General features: G+C 47.0%; 1 protein-coding gene across 1 annotated transcript in view; it reads left to right on the forward strand.

The window, feature by feature from the left end:
- Positions 1 to 24118, forward strand: part of BRINP1 (BMP/retinoic acid inducible neural specific 1) — a 177753-nt gene that overhangs the window by 127656 nt on the left and 25979 nt on the right. The window contains exons 6-7 of the mRNA XM_066367313.1: positions 17401 to 17637; positions 22791 to 23013. Coding sequence (XP_066223410.1) covers positions 17401 to 17637; positions 22791 to 23013 — 460 coding nt within the window. The remainder of the gene's footprint in view (positions 1 to 17400; positions 17638 to 22790; positions 23014 to 24118) is intronic.

Raw genomic sequence — 24118 nt, forward strand, 5'->3', positions numbered from 1 at the left:
GAGTAAATGCAATGATGAAATTGCCTTACTGATACGGAGAAGACCGGGGGAGGGGATCAGTTTTGATGAGACATGAGGAATTGGGTTTCTTCCAAAGTTTGAGAAGTCTATTATATATACAAATGTATATATTGAACGGGCATTCGGAAAGTCAGAGGAGAGAAGCAGAGGTATAAATTAGCATAGAGATGCTATTTAATGATGTGAGATTGGACAGATCACCTTGGGAGAAATGGCAGACAGAGAAGAGAAGGCATCTAGCTATTGAGCCATGGAGAATTCTACATTGAAGTGTTGGGATAATGGGATGATAATGAAGAACAAAAAAAAAAAAGGGAGCTAAGAAGTGGCCAAGGAGGTGGGGAAAGAGCCAAGAGGGTGTGTAGTATTCTGGAAGCCAAATAGAGACTGTTTTCCCAAACAGAGATGTGGTCAGCTGACAGATGCTACTGATAGGAGAATTAAGATGAGGACTTAGAACGAGGAAGTGGGTTTAGCAACATGGAGGTCTTTGGTGACCTTGACAAAAGAGATTGCAGTGGAGTTATAGGGATGAAAGCCTGAGTCGAACGTGTTCTAGAGGAAATGGAAAGAGAGGAAATGAAGGCAAGGGATACAGCAAACTCTACAGAGGAATGTCGCAGTAAATGGCACAGTGACAGACAGTGATGTGCTGTGGGTGAATTTCCTTCTTTTTAATGTGGAAGCAACAAAACTTTTATACACTGATGGAAATCATTATTCGGAGAGGGAAAATTGATTCTGCAAGACAGAGGGATGATTTTAAGGTCTAAGTTGAGTAGAGAAGAGCGAATAGGGTCTTGGGTAAGAATGAAATCATTTGCCTTACCTAATAACGCCTGCTGGTTCATCCACGGTGAGGGGTGGATGGGAGAACGTGGGGGCCCAGAGGTGGCTACAGTTCATAGATGTGGTAATGGGAGCACTTTCTTGACCTTTTCTCCAGGTTTCTTTTCATAGATTGAAGTTTTGTCTCTGACATTAGAATGTTTCTTATAACTGATGATGTGTCATAGTTTAATGGGCAGGCTGTTTCTTTCTCATTGTACTTAAAACAGTGATATGTCTCACAGGGAATGGCATCTTAGGTCCTGTGGCATGTGATATTTTTCTTCATGAAAGTGGGACTGAGGTCATTAGCCTATTCTCAGCTCCCCAGGGAGAAAGATAAACAGGAAAAAGGCAGAGATCTTTAAAAGACAGGAGGCTGGGCAGTGAGGGGCTGTGGGGTGAAGGACTGGTACGGTGAGGCATCGTCCAGCCTCTGCCCCTCCAGACAGGACCACCTGAGACGGGTATGTTTTGAGGGCCTCTTTCTAACCAAATGGTCCATTTCACTTGTTGACCTGTCTTTTTTTTTTTAAGATTTTATTTATTACTTTTAGAGAGGAAAGAGAGAGAGAAAGGGGAGGGGGGAGGAGCAGGAAGCATCAACTCCCATATGTGCCTCAACCAGGCGAGGCCAGGGTTTTGAACCGGCGACCTCATGCTTTATCTACTGTGTCACCACAGGTCAGGCCACTTCCTGATCTCAAATTATTTCTCTTCCCCCTTCTCCTTCTTCCTTCTTTTTTCCTTTTCCTGATCCTTCCCTTCCTCCCCCCTCCTTTGTTTCTTTGTCTCTGTCCCTGTTTGAAGCCTCAGCTCCCTGCAGACCAGGCTCTATCCCTGTCACTCACACACTCAGAGTCTCGTCATGCTTGGAACGACCTCTGTCCTCTCTCTGAGTTCAGTTGTCTTGCCGTGCCCAGCACAGACGTCCGTCCACCTGGCCGCAGGGATCCCTCCCTCTGCACCCGCCCTGGCTCCGCCCCTTCCGGTCTCCCGTCCCTCCCCCCCCCCCCCCCCCCCCCCCCGCCCTTCTCTGGACCGCTGCAGAGATTGCCAGGCCGCCTCCGGACTCTGATCACTCCTGCCCCCACCGCTGCCTCAGACGCAGGTGTGCTCTTCTTAAAGTCAAATCCAGTGCTGTCACTTCTCCTGCTTCAAACCCTTCACTTGCACAGTAGAGATGTTGGTATAAAGTTTAAACTTCTTAACTTGGCCCCGAGCAACATAATCAAACCTTTGCCTAATTTCTTGTCTTTGTCTTATTCCGCCGGCCTGCACATCCCTGCACCTTTACCCCAGGCCCGTGGACTTTCTTACCTTTCACCGCAGGCATCTTTTAAAATTTTTAGTTTGTATTCCTTTGTACCTTTGCACAGCATCTCTTAAATTCCTGAACTTCCATTTCTCCCAAGGAATATTCTCTGCCTTTCTCTCCCCAGGTTATCAGGCATCCTACCCTCCTTCGTATCTAGGACTTGCCACACACACATACACACACACACACACACACACACATACACACACACTCACACACTCACACACACACTCACTCACACACTCACACACACACTCACACACACACATACACACACACACTCATACATTCACTCACACACACACTCACACATACACACACACTCATACATTCACTCACACATACACACACACACTCACACATACACACACACACTCATACATTCACTGACACACACACTCACTTTATTACCAATCTGACTCTCCAAGTGAAGTGTAAATTCCTCAATGGTAGGGACTTTCTCGATCTGTAGCATAATATCTAGAACCTGGTACATAAATTGTGCTCAGAGTATATTTGTTAAATTTATTTATGAATGAATGAATAAATAATTAAATGAATTTCCCAGAACACAGTGAGCTCTGCTTTCTCTGCACTCTTACCCTTCTCGTTCCACTTCATAGTGAATCCAGTTCAATGTAACAACCATTTCCTGAGGGCCTACTGTGTGCCAACTGCTGTGCTACCTTGCGTGGACAGCACTCTTCATCGTGTATGTTCCTCTTCTACAGAATTGGGTATTATGTCTTCCAGGCAGGGGCACACTCCTTCATCCTCCAAATACCACTTCTTCTAAAAGCCTTTTTTTTTGTATTTTTCTGAAGTGAGAAATGGGGATGCAGAGAGACAGACTCCCACATGTGCCCCATCAGGATCCACCTGGCATGCCCACTAGGGGACGATGCTCTGCCCATATGGAGCATTGCTTCATTGCAACCGGAGTCATTCTAGTTCCTGAGGTGGAGGCCATGGAGCCATCCTCAGCACCTGGGCCAAGTTTGCTCCAGTGGAGCCTTGGCTGCCTGAGGGAAGAGAGAGACAGAGATAAAGGAGACAGGGAAGGATGGAGAAGCAGATGGGCACTTCTCCTGTGTGCCCTGGCTGAAAATCGAAACCAGAATTTCAACATGCCGGACTAGTACTCTACCACTGAACCAACTGGCCAGGGCTGAAAAGCCGTTTTTAAGATCTTTTTTTATGGCATATTTTCACTCATCTTGCTGCAGCATATTCATTTGTGTTTCGGTTTTATTTCTTCTCTTTGAGGGAGGGGCTGAGCCTGGCCATCTTTGGATTTCATCACACTCGGCACAGTACTGTGGGCATAGCAACTCAATACGTATTTGTTGAATTTGATTTTTGTACATGATCGGTGCTAAAGTGACACCAGAAGGAGGAAGATTAGGAGGAGGACAGAAGAGGGAGAAAGAAGAAGAGAGGGAGGGAGGGAGGAGAAAAGGATGGAGAAGAGGAAGAGAAGAAGGGGAGAAAGGGGAAGGAGATGGAGGAGCATGAGGAGGAGGCCTGGAAGAGAAACAGCACCGATAGTCTCTTTCCTCAGTAGCTAGGCATCGTACATGGAGTGGAGATGATTATTTTCAAAATCATCTTTCAACGAGAGGTAGAAAGAGGAACAGAGATTGTAGAGGGAGGTAGAAAGAGAGGAACAGAGATTGTAGAAGTATTTGAAATAACACGTGTTTGAGTGGCTGCTCCTTCTTAGGCAATTGCTTATATCCACTAGCCAGTTCGTCCCTTCCACCAACCAAGAGGTAGGGATCATTCTCCCCATTATGCAGATGGTAAAATGGAGGCTCATAAAGATAAAATCTCTTTTCCGAGATCCCCCAGCTTTGGGGCCTTACTCACCTGAGCTCCGAAGGCTGCCTTACTTCTCTGAGGGAGCTCTGAGTCAGCACAGCGCATTCTAGCTGTGGGTAGGGTTGTCCCTGCCCAACGGTAGCCGTAGAAGGAGAGGGGACACGATGTGATCAGGTCTCCTTCTCATAAGCTCCTCCTATCCCAGACCCCTGTCACCTCATGTGGCCTTATGATTCCAGGGTGGACCACTGAGTGACTGTGGCCTGTGCATCATGGGGATGAGTCCTCATTAGAATCGCCCCAGGGTCTCGGTCAGTGGCTCGTGTCCCATTAGCAGGGCCTGGGAGGCACGGAAGAGAGTCCTTGTTTCCGCCTTCCCGTGGCTCTGTCTGTAAGGCCTGCTGGATAGAAGAGCAGCAGCTCCATGCCCGATAGGGTCGCTGGTGTTCACTCCGCTGCGGACACCCGAGGGCTGGCTTTCCTTATGAGCCGAGGAGCGCCCTGTCCTCCGCATTATCAGACTGAGCAGGGGCCTCCCTCTTGAGAAGCGGATTGAAATGTCAATTACAGAGCCAACCAGAAGACAAATAAAATGGGGAAGATCAGGAGAGCACATTTAATGGTGGTAAGACCGTGGACTAGTTCCGTCACTGGGCTTCTTCGGGGCTTCTGATCTGCAAAACAGGAATAAAAACCCCTCTGCCTGGGAGCCGTTATTCTACATTTAATAGGAAAATATGTAGCAAGCACCCAAAGGAAAAACCAAGGGGGCTGATATAAAATAGTAATTATAGCTGCGATTTACTGAATAATTCTCATGTGCCAGGTAGAGAAGTAATTTGTTAATATTAGTATCTTGTGTATACCTCAACTGGGGTCCATTTTCCAGATTTGAATGTTGAGGCTCCCAGAACTTAACTCTCTTGTAGGTGGCAAAGCAAGACTTGGAACCCAAGTCCACTCAGTGCCAGTGCCCTTAAATTGTATACACCATATTGTTTATGACCCTGGAGCATATAAATCATAATCATGGTTCTTTTTTTTAGAGCAAGTGGTCATATAGCCCTGTTTCTGTGCTTATAGGTTCTGCTAGTTACTTTAGAAAGTCTGTGATTTTCCTAAAATTATTTGCCCACTTGTGTAGGTGGGTAGGTGTGCCATTTCCATACCTATTCTCATACTTTCCAAAGGATCAAATGCCTTTATAACAGACAATTCCTGAGGCCTCGCAACATTCCGGGTGTCCAGGACCAAGGACAGTGCTGCCTCCCACCTGGGGAAATTGGGAAACGTTTGTTGACTCAAGACTTAGACTTGTACAAAGAGGTGAAAATGCTGATGGGGTATAGGCTGATGTTGAGAGAACGGATAGCAGAGCACTGACCAGTTGGTGTGTGGTCAGACGGGGTTGTACCTTTCCATAAACTCTTGACTGAGTATGCAGCATGGAAACCCTGAGTGATGATGATCAGTGTGGGGATACGATCTCCTCTGGCAACCATGTCCCTCTCATCCAGTTATTTGTTGAGCTCATTGATTGTGCAGAAACCAGGTGTCAAGATGGCGAAAACTGAAATAAGTCACTCATGGATGTTAATTCATTGATTCTGATAGAAGTGGTGCTTTTTAAGATTATTAAGTCAATTTTTAGTCCTCACTCCCCAAATCATCTCAGTTAGAATCAAGCTCTCCTTTGGCACTGCAAACATGGAGTTTCGATGCACCTCTGTTACATTCTAGACGCACTCTGCCTTGTCTTATGTGCATAACTGTACATATTTGCGACCAAACTGTCACTAAGATCCCTGAGAGACACGGCCATATCCTTTTTTTTTTATTTGTTCATTATCCGCTTCTTCTTAGTTCAGTGTTTTGCTTAGAGTAGGTATTCATCAACGATGTACTCAATTTAAGTTTCTTTGAACTGTCAAGTCAATTTGTTTTGAATCTTAGTTTTTATTGCGGTAAAATACACATTACATAAAGTTTATTTAACCATTTGAAAGTGCACCGTTCAGTGGCATTGAGTACGTTCACACTGTTGTGCAACCACCATCATGGCTTAACTCCAGACCTTGTTCGCCACCCCAAATGGGGATTCTGTATCCATGAAGCAGTCATTTCCCATTCCGCCCTCTCACTGAGCCCTGGAAGTATTAATCTGCTTTCTGTCTTTATGGATTTGCTTATTCTGGATATTTCATATCAATGAAATAATACAGTATGTGGGGGATTTTTTTTTGTCTGTCTGTTTTGATTTTACAAAATGTTCTCAAGGTTCATCCACATTGTAATACTGATAAGTATTACAGTCCTTCATTTTTTTTCATGGCTAGCTTACATTTCATGTTATGCTTGTACCACATTTTGTTTACCCAGTCATAGGTTGATGGACATGTAGAGAGCCTCCACCTTTGAACCACTGTGGACATTGCTGCTACGAACATTTGTGTGCATGTTTTTGATTGGATACCTGTCTCCAATTCTTTTGGGTATCTACCTTAAGAGTGGAATTGCTGAAGGATATGATAATTACATTTTAAAAAAAGGTTTGGCACAAAAATAAGTTTATTTTGCAGTAGATTACACAATCCCATTGTTGACTTTCTGTTGGGATCAGCAGTGCACTGCTACGTGACTGGCGGTGCTGTCCTGCGGGAGGTGTAATCTGTCTTACCTACGTAGTTGACATTGGACTGAGCCAAGTGATTTCCTCTGGCCAATGGGATGTGAGAGGACCAAATGCAGGCCTCATCTTAGCAGACACTCGAGGGGCATCTTAGCGGACACTCGAGCGGCACTGTCTTGACTTTTGCACTCTCCCTCTGTCACACGAATGGCGTATGCCCGAGTGAGAACGGCTGCTCCTTCAGTCTAGATCCGAGATGAAGAAGACTTCTAGGGAAGAGTCAAAGCCCTGCCCACATGAAGCATGAGCAGTAAATAAACCGTGTGGTTATAAGCCACTGAGATTTTGAGGTTATTCATTACCACGCTGTAACTTAACAAAAGCTCAATAGTACTGAAGCCCCATATTAAATGGCATAAACCACACTTGCTTACTGTAGGCTTTCTCAGCGCCTTAACTGTGTTCATACATATTATGAGTTGCAAGAAGTGGATTCAATACACATTTTTCCGACTGGGTTAGATCTGGTACATCTGCAGATTGATGATGCTGTGACGTACAGCTTGGCAAAGGCTGGACTGTGCATAGAATTTGGGTACAGTCCTATTCCCTTGCTTCTTGAGGTCAGAAATCATGTCTTATTCATTTTCCGTGTCTCTCGCATCTAGGACAACACCTGACTTTATAAAGTGATGGAGGAAAGTGATTTCCAAATAGCTGCCGACTTGAACGGTTTTATCTTTGCACACCTACTGTGATCTAGGACTGTGCTTGGTGTCTTGGAAAGAATGCAAAGAAATGTTAAAAAAAAATCGAAGCCCTCAAGAGTTCTAATTATAGCTATGAATGCCCCCCCCCCCAAAAAAAAATAATATGTGCTAAAATTAGTAGTCAGGCCCTTTTGTATCCTTGGAGCACCTGCCTGTCCCTTTCAATACTGAGTTGAAGTTAAAGTAACTAAAGGTTTCAAACTGTGATGTTAGGAAAGGTGACACAGGTCCTGCTCAGGAGAGATGGCTGGACAGAGGTGGGACTGGCCAGGCACAGAGCAGGGAACCACAATCCCCAAAGAACAAAGAAGCACATTATGTCTACGGTCACCTTCATTCAGACACTTGTACTGTTCTCATTTATGGGCAGGTGGCAGGGAAGTGGGAGATGAACGAGGAGCTCGCAGACCGGGAGGAACAAGAACCTGAACACACATAATACGATGTCTTCAGTGTTCTCCGACCATCTGCGATATGGGCAAGGTGCTCTTGGGTGCCAACGGGTGATGCCAGCGATTGCCAAAGGCCCCCAGGGAAAGCGGCGAAAATCAGATGAGGATGGGGAATTGTGTTAGTTGGACAACAGCCGTGAACCAAGACTTATGATGTGTGTTCTACAATGAATTTTGTTTTCCAATTCATGAAGTATAATTTACCTCCAGAAAAATTTACCCTTTTGAGGTAAACAGGTTCTCTGGCTTGACACACATATCCCATCACGACATCGAGGTGCTGCCACAGTCAAGATATGAAATGAGTTGTTTAGTTTTTGCTCCAGTCCTACAATGGCAGCTTTCACGAGGGTACTGAGGGTCAGAGAAGTTAAGCCCCTGAGCCTACGCTTCCCACGGTCACGCCGTTAATCGCGGCTGGGCCAGCGTTTGAACAGGGCAGAACTTGGCACACGGGGGACAGAGGCAGCGGTGTTCCAGGATGTAGCAAGGGCAGGGTGATAGGTGAGGGAAGATTTCAGAGACATCTGCTGTTCCAGGGATCAGGCGACACAGAGTCTTGTAGGCATCAAATTTGTTTTTTTTATCATGAATTCTATGAAGAAGCTTTTATTTAAATGAAATCAACCTCTCCTTAAAGTTTCAAGGGTATCTTCGTGTTGGAATTTTATGAAATTTAATTTTAAAAAGTATGTTTGCTTCTTTATCCTTGGCAATGTTATAGTTTAGACCAGGGGTCTCAAACTCGCGGCCCGCGGGCCGCATGCGTCCCGCCCACCAATTTTGTGCGGCCGCAGACTGGCCCGCAGACTAATCCATGAAGTTTGATTAGTCTGCGGGCCGCACAAAATTGGTGGGTGGGCCGCGAGTTTGAGACCCCTGGTTTAGACCATATTCTCTGTTTGAAAGTGAAACTGTCATTTCGAAGTCACCCTGCCCCTCATACCTGTAGTCAGTACATACCCTCCTCCATTTTTGGTTATTCACTTACGGTGTTTCTCCCTCACTGAAAGGTGGGTTCCGTGAGAGCGGGAAAATTTGTTTTGAGTTCCTGGTCTTTTCTCCAGAGTTTAGAAGAGGGCCTGACACAGAAAGATCACTAATTGATCTTTGCCTAATGAATGAATGAATGACAGCTCAGAGTAGACTCTCAGCAAGTCAGGGTTGAGAGAATCCTAATGAGCAATTAGTCCAGGGGCTGACAAACTCTTTTCAGAAAAGAGGCAGATGGTGTTAGGATCTGTGGGCCACACTCAGTCTCTGTTGCAAGTGGTCGGTTCTTTCATTGGAATGTGAAATCAGCAATAGGCAATAGCTAAATCTTTGTGTCTGTGCTCCAGTACAGTTAATTTACAAAATTAAGTGGTGGGTTAAGTTGGCCCCTGGGTCATGGCTTTCCCACTCTGGTATCTGTCAGTGTGGATTGGGTTATGTTGTGCTAACAAACAACCCCGAATCTCAGTGGTTCGCAAAAGTAAACTCTCCTTTCTTACTGATGCTACAATGTGGTCCCAGTCAGTGGGGATTCTGCCCCTCTGGGGGCCTCGCTGTTCCTGGGGGGACGGGGAAAGACAGATGGGGAAAGAAGCTCATGTGCTGGGTCTTACAGCTTTATTTTAGAGGTTTTACTTATCACTTCCACTCCCATTTGATTGGCCAAAACACATTGTGTGAAACCACCTGGTTTCAGATGGTAGGGGTGTATAATGTTTTCAAAGGGAGGACACTGCAGGGAGGGGCACCGGATATGTATCAATGACAATACAACATAATATGCCCCATTTGGACCTTGGGTTATTTAGAACATTCTTACAATGGCTGCTTTCCAATCCGGCTTGTGCACTTTTAGTGAAGAGGAGGGATTTCTCTACCCACTAAAGCCACCGTCCCATCGAACCCCATGACTTCGGATAGTTATAAAGGCATTGGTTTTGTCGTGCTGAATTTCACATGCCTGCATCCTTCATCCAAGTCTACTCCCTAAGATCCCACAGAGTGGACGGCAATCCGTTGGAAGAGAAAATGTTAGTCTCCCCAGAAGGGGGAGCCAGAACCCACCCTCTTTCCCCCCTCCAGGTAGCTGCCTTTCTTTATTTCCCAGAGAGCAAGTGACCCATCATGGAGACAGGGCTGAACTTCTGAATGAGATCATAGCCTTTTTGCCCTTTCTGCACAGTTTCACCCGGTGAATTATCGTCTTATTTTCATTCCACTCCAATGAGCTGTCAGCGACGGGTACCGTAACTCACAGCAATAGAAACACAAACAGATGGGTAATTGACCTGCATGCCTTCATTACGCTGGAGTTCACAATGGCTGTTGGAGCCATAAAGCCCTCTATCTGCCAGTCTGAAATCCCTGGGTTTGCTCAGGGAAGGGTATCAGGATGCCTTTTTGCAAAAGGTGCAGTCCCTGTGTTTCTCCCCGCCTCATGCTTTTCAGAAGCAGAATTTGACAAGCAGAACTTAGCAGGTACAAGACAACAGCTGGGACTCCTGTAAGGTTCAGAGGTACCTACAGGGGGCCACATTCTGATGCAGGAACAGGACAGAAAAATATTTATATTCAACCAAAATAGAACCTAACCTCCTACCTGCTTCCTCCTTCCTCTTAGCGCTGTGCAAGATCATGCATTCACTAGCTAATGAAATAGGTCAGAAAAGAGTGAATCCATCAAAAATAGTACATGTTAAGCAATTAAGATATAGACTAAAATAAAACAAAGCTGAGAAAAGAAAAAGCAGGAAGATATAGGGTCCTTGCTTTGAACAAGACTTAAATTGATCCGGGATATTCACATACTAGTCTCTGTGCACACTAAGCCCTCTGCGTGGAACAGGGTGGATGCCCTTCATCTATTCAAAGCCAAGCCTGTGTTTCAAGACTCTGCCCACATTCCACACACATCACAGTCTTCCATAATTATTGTCTCCAGCCTTATCCTCTTTCATCTTCATAATAGATCACTGACATTCCCTACTTGAAATATATTTATTCAACACAGTCTGCTACTGTGTACCAGACATGATGCTACTTTTTATTATCAATTAAGCTCTTTGTATAGTGTTTTTGGATTTTATGCCTTAGTTTTGAATCTCCCAGTAGCCCCTCTGTGTCCTTAGAAGGTAGGAAGCATCTCCTTCAACAATTCCCCATGTAGTATTTGTTTAAGGGAGGAGGAAGAAGCTAAGAGTTTCCTATCAGCAAAAGAGCAGGATCATGCTCAGAGAGGAAGGTTGGACTGGAATTGCCAGATGTTAAGGGCCCCTTTCACTTTTGTTGACTGGGTCTTCTTTTCTTGACTTTAAATGTTCCCCAGCCTCGATGAGTACAGCCACCTATACCAGGTGCTTTCTTTAAACAGTAACAGAATTGACAATGTTATTGAAGGTCTCCAGGGATCCAATAGAACAGTGGTCCCCAACTCCCAGGCCGCGGACCAGTACCGGACCATGGGCCATTTGGTACTGGTCCGCAGAGAAAGAATAAATAACTTACATTATTTCTATTTTATTTATATTTAAGTCTGAACGATGTTTTATTTTTTTAAAAATGACCAGATTCCCTCTGTTACATCCATCTAAGACTCACTCTTGATGCTTGTCTCTGTCATGTGATACATTTATCCGTCTCACCCTAAAGGCAGGTCCGTGAAAATATTTTCTGAAATTAAACCAGTCCGTGGCCCAAAAAAGGTTGGGGACCACTGCAATAGGTTTCCCTGTAAGTTCTCATTACTTTAACATTCCCAGTGGTTGAAACTCAACATCACAGTGAGCCCTCTTTTATTATCATTATGATTATTTTATTTTTTCTATTTTTCCTGACTCTCAGGCATACTCCCTGCCTGTACGGAGCAAGGATCCTTGACTTTAGTTGCTGTAAGAAAGGCTGTCCCTCTCATGAGCTGACAGATCTCTGCTCTAGGTCTTTCCTCCCTTCAGAATCATCATCTTCTCTGAGGCACGAGAACTCTTTCTTCTCTTCCTGAGGGGACTTGGAAGCAAGTAAATAAACAAAAATGATGAACGTTTATCAGAAAGGAAGGTGATTGCTAAGTTCATTCTGAGTTGGAAATTCTGCTGCCTGAGGTCTTCGCCCATGGTGTTTTCATTGTCTAAATGACTCTTTCTGTGGATTCTTCATCCTCCAATTCCTCCTAATTCATTAGGTCTCAGCCTAAATGCCTCTTCCTCTAGGAGAGCCTCTTTGACCATCCCTACTCCATTCTGGGTTAGTTGTTCTTCTTCTTGTTCCCTAGCAACCTTGTGCTTCTGGCACAGCGCTGGTCTAACTGCATCCAAGCATCTATCTCCTTCCTACACTGTGAGGTCTGCAAAGGCAGGGAGTTACCTGCCTTATTCACCCTGGTATCCATGACACGGTGCCTGACACATAATAGGGCTTCAGCAATATATGTGGAAAGAAGGGAAGAGAGTAGAAGAGAAGAAAAAAGGAAGGAAGGAAGAAAAGAAGGAAGAAGGAAGGAAGGAAGGAAGGAAGGAAGGAAGGAAGGAAGGAAGGAAGGGAGGAAGGAAAGAAGGAAGGAAAGAAGGAAGGAAAGAAGGAAGGAAAGAAGGAAGGAAAGAAGGAAGGAAAGAATGGAGCGAGTGAGAGAGTTTTCTTTTCTCTTTCTCTTCTTATAAGGGCACTAATCCTATCATGGAGGCCCCATCCTCATGGCCTAATTATCTCCCAAAGGCCCCACCTCCTCACACTATCATATTGAGGGGTGGTTAGGTTTTAACATTTGAATTTTGGGATTCAAACATTCAGCCCATGGCAGCCAGGTTTTTGTTTAAGTAATGTTTATGCCTTTTCTTCCATCAGTTACTCCTCATAACAACCTCCAAACATGGTCATTGGGATTTTAACTTCACAGGAGAAAGAAACATGCGTTTGGAGAGGCTACAACATTCCCAGAGGCCACTCTGTGCTGGAGCTACCGTTAGAACACTATGCCAGGACTTTGTCTCAGCTTTCTCACTGGCCCCCTGGCGAGGTGGGAGGGTCCTCAGTGTTTCATAACCCTGTTGGAATTCCTGGATTTGAGTCCCGAGTCTGTCACTTTAGTTGTCGAGCTTGGGGCAGGCCACCTAGCTTTTTAATTCTACCATTTTCTAGAATCTAATGCGGTGACATTTCTTTCTAATGGAATAAAAAAAAGAATAGGATATATATATATATATATATATATATATATATATATATATATATATATATATATTTGTTTGTTTTTCCATTCAAATGACTTTATGGATCCTACACTGGGCTTGGTTTTAATGTACACTTGGGTCTGTTGTGGACAGGCAAGGCCTTCGCCCCTAAAGCTCATTCTCTAATGGAGAGATGGAAACATAGACATTAAAAACAAATCCATAGAATCATTTCAGTAAGAAACAAATCCTCTGAAAGAAATAGAAGAGGCGTTTTAACTTGGGTGGTCCGGGAAGATCGGAATGCAGGACAAGGCAGCCATTCACAGACTGGGGAAAAGAGTATCCCAGGCTCAGGGAAGGACAAGTGCAAAGAGCACAGGAAAGATGTGATGGCACATGGCGGGGCTGAGAAGTGGCGGGGCGCCCGGTGTGTTCTGAGTAAGGAAGAGGATGTGTGGAGATCAGGGGAACGAAGGAGGCAAGGAGATAGAGCCAGTCCACCCTGTGCCAGTGGGCAGGAGAAGTCCTATCTCAGAGGGCATGGGAAATAGGAAAAACATCGTGAGATGGAAATGTGGAACGTGAGGGGGGGGGGAGGGACTGAGGAAAATGGGGCAAAAAGCCGGAAAAGAGAAGACGGCGTGGGTTGTTCCCACACCGACATTGCCCACTCGCTCTGCGGAACACTGAAACATTTCATTTTCAAGTATAACAAGATGTTTTTGGTGGGTTTTTTTTTTTTTCAAAGTATAGTGAGGTTGAGGGGAAAATATTCCATATGTGCAGCGTGGGTGAACTGGTGTTCAAATGAAACTCCTAGCTATTGCCTTCCTGGCTTTTGCGAAGCAAAATTTATATGCTTGGTAATAATGGTGGCCTTTCTTTCTGTGTCTCTCTCTCCCAGTATTCCTCTCTCTCTCTCTCTCTCTCTCTCTTTCTGTGTTTCTTTGGAAACTGTGGGGACAGAATATTCCAACCCAGCCAGAAGCTGTATATCTTTCAAGAGTGGCTCTAGAGGCCAAATCTCCCTCCAAATTATTTACAACTCCCATTGAAGCCCGCAGGACTCGGGCGCCCATCTCGGAGGTCAGCAATGGGCCTCTTTGTTGGACACAGGTCACTGGGAGACAACTCTGGCGGTGACTTGTACGTGAACCTCCGCTGCTGTAGAAATGGTTATGTAACTTTAAACAGTAATGACATTTTTGCAGAAAAGTGCTTTTTAATTGCTACGTCTTCATTATTCTCTTTCAAATTTGCCCAGGAGATTCTGCCTCAGAGACAGCTCACGTGTTCCGAGTTTCCATTTTTAAAGAGCAGCCCGTTTTGTGTTTCAGCTGCTCCCAGACCCTCCCCCCACCCCCCACACCCCACACCCCAAACTTCATCTGTTTCGGTTGCTTTAAATTGGGTAGGTAATATTGCCTTTTGTATCCTTGCCAAACGGAGAAACGATTTGACGCAGTTTTCTAAAAATGTTCTCCCCAAATTCCTTTTGGGCTGGGACCAAGAATAGAATATTTTATCCCCTACAAAAGGGAGAATGAAAGTGATGAGCAAGCTAGAAAAATAGGACTGCGAGTATAGTCTATAGAGTTCCTTTAAGCAACAGAAACTTAACCCCGATCCATAGACTCAGATGCCTATAGGGGATTGAGATCAGCTAAAAATAAATTTTGCTTTGGAAGTGAAAATGGTGATACAGATAAAATGTTTCAATAATGCAGACTCGGAAAAAAAATTGTAGACTTGGTTGGGAAGGGACTTTTCTGCTTGGTTTGATTTATTTTGCCCACCTTTTGATATTTGAATGAGATCCCTGTATAGGAAGCCCTTCTGAGCAGTCACTCAAACTCATGTGGACCCCTTTGCTCCTCAGCGTGGACCTCACCCAGGCTTGCAAGGCACATTGCCCAAGCTGTGCGGCTCTGTGTGTTAGAACCCCTTCCATGCATATGCACGTAGGCTCCACCTTCCTGAACAGCCCTCCCTCCGTTGCTAATCCAACAGGCATAGAACTCTAAACTCTCCTTCTTGTGAAATCTCTCCAAATATCTAAAGACTGCCTTCTGAGTGTTATTTTCTTCTGATTTACCTGCAGCTATTGTTCCTTTATTCTGTAGGTTCTGTTGAAACATTTAAACACTTTAATCAGAAGGCTAACACTGTCGCCTCCATCATCAAAGATAGAGAATACATAATTAAACATTCACTGTTTGCTTGTTCTGTGCCAGGAACTGTTCGAGACATTTTGCAGGAATTCTTTCCCTTAGTCCTCCCACCAACCTTCTGATGTAGGTACTAAAAGTATTTTCATTGTATTAAAGAGAAAGTGGATGATGGCATTTTGCCATCTACGACAACATGGATGGACCTTGAGAACATTATGCTAAGTGAAATGAGTAAATCAGAAAAAGCTAAGAACTATATGATTTCACACATAGGTGGGAGATAAAAATGAGGCTTCTGGACATGGTTAAAAGTGAAGTGGTTACCAGGGATTGGGGTGGGGGGTGGGGAAGAGCGTAAAGAGGGACAAATATACAGTGACAGAAAATGATGTGATGGGCACAGCACACAATCAACAGTTCAAATGCTATGGAAATGTTTACCTGAAACCCATGTACTCTTATTGATCAATGTCACCCCATTAAATGTAATTTTCTAAGTTAAAAAAGAAAAAAGTGGAGGCTTAGAGAGGTTGAACAACGTGCTTGAGGTGAGTCGAGTAGTAAGAAGAGGAGCCCCGCTTTGTGCTACCTTATTATGGTTTCCTATGTGTGGAATGCTGGAGGCGCCATCTTCACTCCCACAATGCCCCTCTCACACAGTCTTTCTGAGATGCCACATGAAGCCAAGTTGAAGTGATGGAGCTTCATTTTCTTAAAATAATATGCAGGTGAGCGAGGGAAAGATAAAAATCAAGAAACGCAACTGTGAAGCAGAGAGTGGGAGGAATGCTGAACTTATTCAGTGGATCCCCGATGAGGAAGGTACAGGGTGTCCCTGAAGCATGAATGATAAAAGTTTAATCCAAGTAACAGCTCTCTTTTACACAGTGGGTTGTAAAACCACTCGGCTCCTACACATTGGTGGCTAAAGCTCTCAGCAGCTCCAGATGCGGTGGAGGGTAATGTCCCAGGTGAAACCATGTTCATGAACTAATTTAGCCCAGAGGCGTCCTTCCATCAGGGAACCATAGGCAATAGCTTGCTCTGTGGACATTTCCAGTGCAGGAGTAGTGCTCATGCCCAGACACGCCCTTCCTCATCACTGCTTCGAGGGCGGAGGCTTTGACTAGTCATGCATAGAGAAAAAGGTCATCAGATGGTGTCCAGAGGGCTCACCCTGTAACTTTCCCATGGTGGGCCCTGGGCCTCTTCATTTTTAGAGCAAAAGAGAAAAAATTAGTTCACTCTGATTTCATTTGCACTGGTATTTTACTTTTTATGATACAGTGGTCTTCTGAAATTACACCACTCCTCATCTATCGTTCTTACCCTTGAAACTCACCCAAGCATCCCCGTTATCTGCGGAAGCCAGTTCAGATTCCTCAGGATGTAATTAAGCACTTTGCCCCCTGGCATCTGCTTCTCTCTAAAACCTGTTCCCGAGCACCCCACCACCACCCCGCCACCGCCATCCAAATTCACGTCATTCACAGATACGTTGTGTCTTCGTTCTTGCTGCTCCTCTCTTTTTAGATTGTGCTTTCTGTTCTTTCGACGCGATGATCTCTTACTCACTTTCCACCCAGCCCCAACACCGTCTCCTCTACAAAGGTTTCCCTGCTCCCCAAGCAACGTGATTTGCAGTCTCCGCTGCCCGTGGCCGCCCATGGCCGTCTTTGCTTCAGGTCCATAAAAGCTGCGTTATGATGATGTGTGCCCATGTCGGTCCCTGCTGATGATACTGTAAACTCCCCATGGGCTGGGATTGTGGGTTTTGTTTTTGTTTTTTTTATCTCTACAGACCTAGAGCCTAGCTCGGGACTTGTGCTTCATAAATAGGGTTCATAAATATCTGAAGAAAGGGAAAGGAAAGAAATGAAGGGAATAAGAAAAAATAAATACACAGTAATCTTGTGCTTTCAATAAGCATATGCTCCTCAAATGGAAAAGGTCTGTACCGGACCTCAGTCCTAATGCCCCGGAGTAGAGTGTGCCTTTCAGAGATGGCCGAGGTCGTGACCCGAGACGTCCCAGTGGAAACGGTGCCCCCCCGGAGGCCTCGCCGATTGTGATGGTGCCTTGTCTGGGACTGGGCGGGCTCAGGGACATTTTGGTTACAGCACACAGGGAGAGAGCTAGCAGCTTCGGGTTCCTACGCGCCACCTTTCGAAGCTGCTAATGAAACACCTTTTCTAACCTCTCTGTTTCCCCTCCTCGCTGTTCTCCGTCAGGCCTGCAGATCATCTTCCCTCAGTACCTGCAGGAGAAGTTCGTGCAGTCGGCCCTGAGCTACATCATGTGCAACGGCGAGGGCGAGTACGTGTGTCAGGAGAGCCAGTGCGGCTGCCGGTGCGCCGACGAGTTCCCGCAGTGCAACTGCCCCCTCACCGACATCCAGGTCATGGAGTACACGCTGGCCAGCATGGCCAGGTCTTGGGCCGAAGCGTATAAGGACCTGGAGAATTCAGGTACAGAGCCCAACGTCGTCCTGCTGCACGCATGGCCCCGAGCCTGGTCTAGAGAACTCGCCGACCCCTCCTCCAGCCCTTCCACTCGGGGGAGTCCGGAGCAAGGGCTGGTAGCTGTCACGGGGCAGGCACATGGCACAGCTCCACAGGATGGAACAATGAGTCGTGTAACCAAGTTTGTGGCCCCGTGATGCACTGTCTCTGGTAGACCCAGTCCGTGATGCATTGTCTCTGGTAGACCCAGTCCACGATGCACCGTCTCTGGTAGACCCAGTCCGTGATGCACTGTCTCTGGTAGACCCAGTCCACGATGCACCATCTCTGGTAGACCCAGTCCGTGATGCACCGTCTCTGGTAGACCCAGTCCACGATGCACCATCTCTGGTAGACCCAGTCCACAATGCACCGTCTCTAGTAGACCCAGTCCACGATGCACCGTCTCTGGTAGACCCAGTCCGTGATGCACCGTCCCTGGTAGACCCAGTCCACGATGCACCGTCCCTGGTAGACCCAGTCCACGATGCACCGTCCCTGGTAGACCCAGTCCACGATGCACCGTCCCTGGTAGACCCAGTCCACGATGCACCGTCCCTGGTAGACCCAGTCCACGATGCACCGTCCCTGGTAGACCCAGTCCACGATGCACCGTCTCTGGTAGACCCAGTCCACGATGCACCGTCCCTGGTAGACCCAGTCCACGATGCACCGTCCCTGGTAGACCCAGTCCACGATGCATTGTCTCTGGTAGACCCAGTCCACGATGCACCGTCCCTGGTAGACCCAGTCCACGATGCACCGTCCCTGGTAGACCCAGTCCACGATGCACCGTCCCTGGTAGACCCCGTCCATGATGCATTGTCTCTGGTAGACCCAGTCCACGATGCATTGTCTCTGGTAGACCCAGTCCATGATGCGTTGTCTCTGGTAGACCCAGGAGACAGAGGGAGTGATCCCACACAGCACCTAGGAAGCCTCTGGGGAGTCAAAGGTATTTGTATTAATTCCCGAGTCTGTGTGTCTGCCTACCTCTCCAAATAAACACACATATATATGCGTAAATACATATATCTATATCTATATATGTATGTTGATATTGATACAGATATCCAGAGAATTCACAAACAGTCAAAGTTAGAAGTTTCTGCTCAGGTAACTTCGCTATTTCCTGCTTGTCATGGCTCAGGGGAGGAAGGTCAGTCACCCTAAACCCTTAAAATGGGTCACGGTCCCCACGCGGCTTCTGGCTAATGGGAAAGCCAGGCATTAGTCATCTAACCTTGCAAATAATTGGCATGTTGATCATACCCGTGTGAAGAGTGAGAAGCTACTATGAGCAAATCCTGTAGAGCTGGAGGGTGAGGTGGTCAGGAAAGCCAGGGAGGTCACCCCGAGGAAGCGCTGACCTCTATGTGTCTGACTGTGGCATCGAGATGAGAGGGTCAGCGCGGGCTGGCTGGCGGGTGGCCGTCACCAGGGGCCTAGTGCTTGGGGTGGGGCGGTGGGATGGGGAGTGGAGACGGGAAGTCTGCAGCGACACCGAGCTGTTCACAAGGGACTTGTGAAAGGAAAGGTGAGATGAGATCCAGAACGCCTTGTTGGCGTGTTTGTAAGACACTTTGATGGACATTAGTGCCATCCACTGAGCCAGAACACCCTGCAAGGTTTGGAAAGAAAACTATTCAGTTTCGGACGTGAGAAGCTCAGGAATCCTTGAGACTTCCACGAAGCGATGCCAACTACTGGCGTATGATGGGTGTTCAGATATCTGTTAAATAAATGGACGTGCACAGAGAGCATTACTGTTTTTAAAACAGCTTTATATTCTTTAAATCTATTACAAGAACTGCATTAAAGTAAGTAATGATGTTCCTATAGTATGCAGGAGGGAGGGTGCCAAGACCCAGTGTCTTCCCCAGGGTTACATAGTAAATGACTGAGTCGGTAATGGAATCCCTGGTTCCAAACCCAGTGCTCACAGCGGCTTCTGTGCCTTATTAATTCTGCTTTACCTTCAGACCTCAGTTCCCTCATCTGATAAATGAGAGGACATGTTTATGTGTTTAATTTTGGAATTTATTTAAATATGTAGCCAAGAAACCCTTTGATCAAACAAAATCGTACCTTGGAGCCACTGTGTACCACAGATAAAAGCTGGGCTCTGCTGAGCTGCATTTGAAAAGCACCGGTTTCCATGAACTCTGGGTCCAGCACCGGCCCTGAGCGCAGGCGCTGCCGGGGCGATTCTGCCCTGAGAAGGTCACGCAGCTCCAGGGGAGCTGCGGATGCCTCGTGAACCTGCACCCATTAGTGCATTTGAAATCCTGGGCGTGCAGACAGGAGAAGAGGGTTCAGGATGGAAATGTATTGTGTTGATTATTTGGCCTCCAACAAAAGAAGCGTTCGGTAAAATGTTTTTTGCAAAGAGCTTCTCCCCACCTCTAAAAACCCGGGGAGAACGTGAGCCCTGTGCCCCAGCAGTCAGGGTCTTTAGCACAGGATTCTCATTCCCCAGGAAAAGAAACTGCTTTGAGTGGGCTGGGGGCGAGGTCGGGGGTGAGGAGACACAGGAAGCCGACTGGTCCGCGGCCACGAGCAGCGCTGTGTTCTCCCATTGGGGCACACGTGCCCCCTTGCTATCCTGTCCTGACCCATTTGAAACGTGCTCACCCACTAAGTCAAATCATCCATCCACACCTGTCTGTGTAGCTTGTGTACGTGTTCTTCCCCCTTCTCATTTTCCTCTTGTAACCAGGGAGTTTGGGGGGGGGGCATTCAGCACGAGGTTGTTTAGGGGAATTCCTGACCAGCCAAAGGTGAAAGCCATTGATTCCTGGCTGGCCCCCGCGTGGCGGCTGTTAAACAGGACTGTGCTGACACACGCGAATGGGGGTCTGCGTGTCCTGATGTGGAGGCGACCCTTCCACCTTCCCTCGAGAAAGTGAATCATTTTAACTTTTAAATTACCGTCTTTCCCCATGTGTAAGACACACCTTTTTCCAAAAAATTTGGGGGTCCAAAAAACTGGGTGCGTCTTATACAGTGGTTGTAGATTTTTTTTTTTTACTTGGATTTCCCGCTTTTTTGCGCTTGTTTTTGAGCTCATTGCGGAAGACAGTGATTCGTCAACAGACACAGATGAGGACAAGATGAGGGTTTTGACAGTAATGAAGAGTTGTATGAATTTTATGATGAATAAAACTTGAGTTCAATAACTTTGTGTAATACATTTTTTTCTTTCCAAATTCCGGGCCCCACAATTAAGGTGCATCTTATACATGGGAGCATCTTATACATGGGGAAATACAGGTGTGTGTTTTTTTTATCTGACCCAAATTCGAGTTCATTGAAAGGACTGTTACGTCCTTCGAGACCAGTGGAGCCGTCTCTCGGGTGAGCTGCGCGTCGTCCACGGGAGGAGTTGGGCCAGCCAGAGCGGCGGAGCCCACAGCCGGCGCCCAGCCTGCCTCCTGCTCTCGGAATGAACAGTCAGTGCAGCCCCGGCTTAGCCTGTCAGTCTTCCGCTGCCATCCTCTGAGCCCTGTCTGTGTTTTGGGAACTATTTAGGCAGATACAGCCCCACGTCACCCTCTCCACATTTGAATTAGATGCTCTGACACCTGCTTGGCAGATGAGGAAACGGAAGCGTTGAGAGAAGCCCGGCCGGCAGCCGTTGGGTGGGCGAGAGGCGGTGTGCAGGCGTGCGTGTCCGCCTGCCTGGACTGAGGTGCCTGGGCTCCCCAGGAGTCAGGGAGCTTTCCTGTGTGTGAGCTCTCGGCCCTTTTTGCTTCTTTGTTTCTCCCAGCACCCGGGTTGTCTTGTTGTGTCAAGGGTACGTGTAACGGGCTAAGTAAGAGCACTGGATTCAGAGCCAGTCTTGGGTTCCGCTTCCGTCCTGACCGGCTATGTGACCTTGGCAAGTGAATTAACTTCTTGGTGCCCTCGTTCCTGTGAAAGGGGGCGCTAAAAGTACCCACCTCATAGGTCTGCTGTATGTGTTAGGTGTTTAAGGCTGCACCTGGTGCTGACTGAGAGCGATGTCAGCGTTTTCTTAAAAAATAAAATGAATGCCTAATGGACCTGACATTTCCTGGGAGGTCTTTGGAAATAATTCGACTCAAAATACATACACATATGTATTTTATTACATGTATAATCTAATCAAATTTACCCTCTTACCTGCAAAACAATTCACCTCTAACTCTTTAATTTTTCCCAGTGGTTGTGGGGGTGGGGGGTGGGCATGGCAGAGGGGGCCCCATAAGAATCAGACGGGAAACCAGCAGCTCTGGCTGCAGCCCTGCCTCTCAGCACCCGCGGGCTGTTCCACCTTCGGAAAGTCCTCCTCTCACTTCGCGCTTCAGTTTCCCTACATGCAGAACGGGAGCGCTGACCCAGATAATCTCTAAGTCTGTGTCAAGTCGTAGCACACGCTGACACTGGGTAACTCAGCATCACAGAGGCAGAAACCTTCCCCCGGGAGACGCCAAGGTTTTTCCAAAATGGTCCACGACGTAAGAGGGCATGCACATACAGCTTCCTGCAAGACCGGGTCACGCAGTGGGGAGGTCGATCCATTTCAGCTCCCTGTCAAACCTGAAGATCACATCAAAGGGAATGCTGTAGTCGGTGCAAATATGCTTTTACTGCCTGTCCATTGCTTGCTACGTCCCTGTAATCCAAAGTGAGAGCAGGTCCCGGGGCTTGGTCATGCAGCACGTACCAGGATCTGGCTAGAATTTATTAACACTGTTTCCTTCATACTCAGTTATATAGCCCCCATTCTACTGAAGGCATGTGGTAGTGGCTTTCTATGTAGGGTTGGATGAAAATTAGGTTTGATGGATTCTGAGGAAATACAGACACAGTGAAATGTGGACATTGTCAGCCAGTTGGCATTCATATGACATTAGTTTGGGAAGCCCAGTCTTCACCAAGATGCGGTTCCCTCCTGCCCCAGCAAAGTAGAAGAACCCGCACGGAGAACGCAGTGGCCTCTGCACCCCCCTCTGGGAGCGGAGCAGGCTTGGCGCCGTGTTCTGCAGGCTTCCAGCAAAGTCAGTTTTACTTGCAGGCCTGCTTTATTGGTGGGTGGGCGACCTCAGAAGGGGGCTATCACGCTCAGCCCTTCTCTCCTGGCCTTTGTCTCCCGCTAGATGAGTTTAAATCATTTATGAAGCGTCTCCCCAGCAACCACTTCCTGACCATCGGAAGCATCCATCAGCACTGGGGCAACGACTGGGACCTGCAGAACCGCTACAAGCTCCTGCAGAGCTCCATGGAGGCCCAGAGGCAGAAGATCCAGCGCACCGCCCGCAAGCTCTTCGGCCTCAGCGTCCGCTGCCGCCACAACCCCCACCACCAGCTGCCTAGAGAGAGGTGAGCGCCGCCCACTTCCGCCGCCGCTGCCGGCTCAGGCCGCTGCTCGCTGGCGGTCACTCACTGCGGGGGCGGTGCCACGCAGCTGAGGCACCTGGGGGTGGCAAGCGGGGCCTTGTGTGGGTTCCCCACTCTGCTTCAGCCAAGGCAGCTCTGCTTTCATTGTCTCGTATTTACTATTGGCGGGGGGAGGGGGTGGGGGGGGGCTCCACGTTCAATACTATTTGAAAAGAGATACACTCTTAAAATGTTTGAGGCTAAGTCATATTCACTGAACAGATTCTTTGTCAGCCACGTATTAGTGTACATGATTGTCACCCCCGTCACACAGACCAGAAATCTGAAGCTCAAACAAGGTAAGTGATTGGTGTACAAGTCAGTGGTTCTTAACTGGAGGTGATTTTGTCCCAGGGCCTGTTTAGAACTGCCTGAAGACATGTCTGACGGTCTTATCAGGGATGGGGGAGCTCTTGCACAGAGCGGTCCCCACAATGAAGTTAGAAGTCACTGAGGCACAGAGGTTTGGGAACCCTGATGTAACAGGAAGAGGCAAAATGCCCCAACTTTGTAAATCTAAATACTATGTTCTTTATTAATTTATTATTTTTTAAAAAATTTATTCATTTTAGAGAGGAGAGAGGGTGGGGGAGGGGAGGAGCAGGAAGCATCAACTCCCATGTGTGCCTTGACCAGACAAGTGTAGGGTTTTGAACTGGCGACCTCAGCGTTCCAGGTCGACACTTTATCCACTGCGCCACCACAGGTCAGGCTAAATACTACGTTCTTAATCACCATGCTCTTTGTGTATTCCACTTATTTTTATTTATTTTAAGAAGAGAGAGACAGAAACAGGTAGTAAAGGAGAGAGATAAATATTATCAACTCTTAGTTGCGGCTCCTTAGTTGTTTATAGATTGCTTTCTCACACTTGCCTTGGCTGGGGTGCTCCACCAAGCCAGTGACTGACCCCTTGCTTAAGTCAGCGACCTTTGGGCTCAAACCAGCAATCATGGGGTCATGTCTATGATCCCACAAATGCTCAAGTTGGTGAGCCCACACTCAAGCCAGATGAGAAAGCACTCAAGTGGTGACCTTGGGGTTTTGA

Source organism: Saccopteryx leptura, chromosome 2 (assembly GCF_036850995.1).
Source record: "Saccopteryx leptura isolate mSacLep1 chromosome 2, mSacLep1_pri_phased_curated, whole genome shotgun sequence".
Classification (NCBI taxonomy): domain Eukaryota; kingdom Metazoa; phylum Chordata; class Mammalia; order Chiroptera; family Emballonuridae; genus Saccopteryx; species Saccopteryx leptura.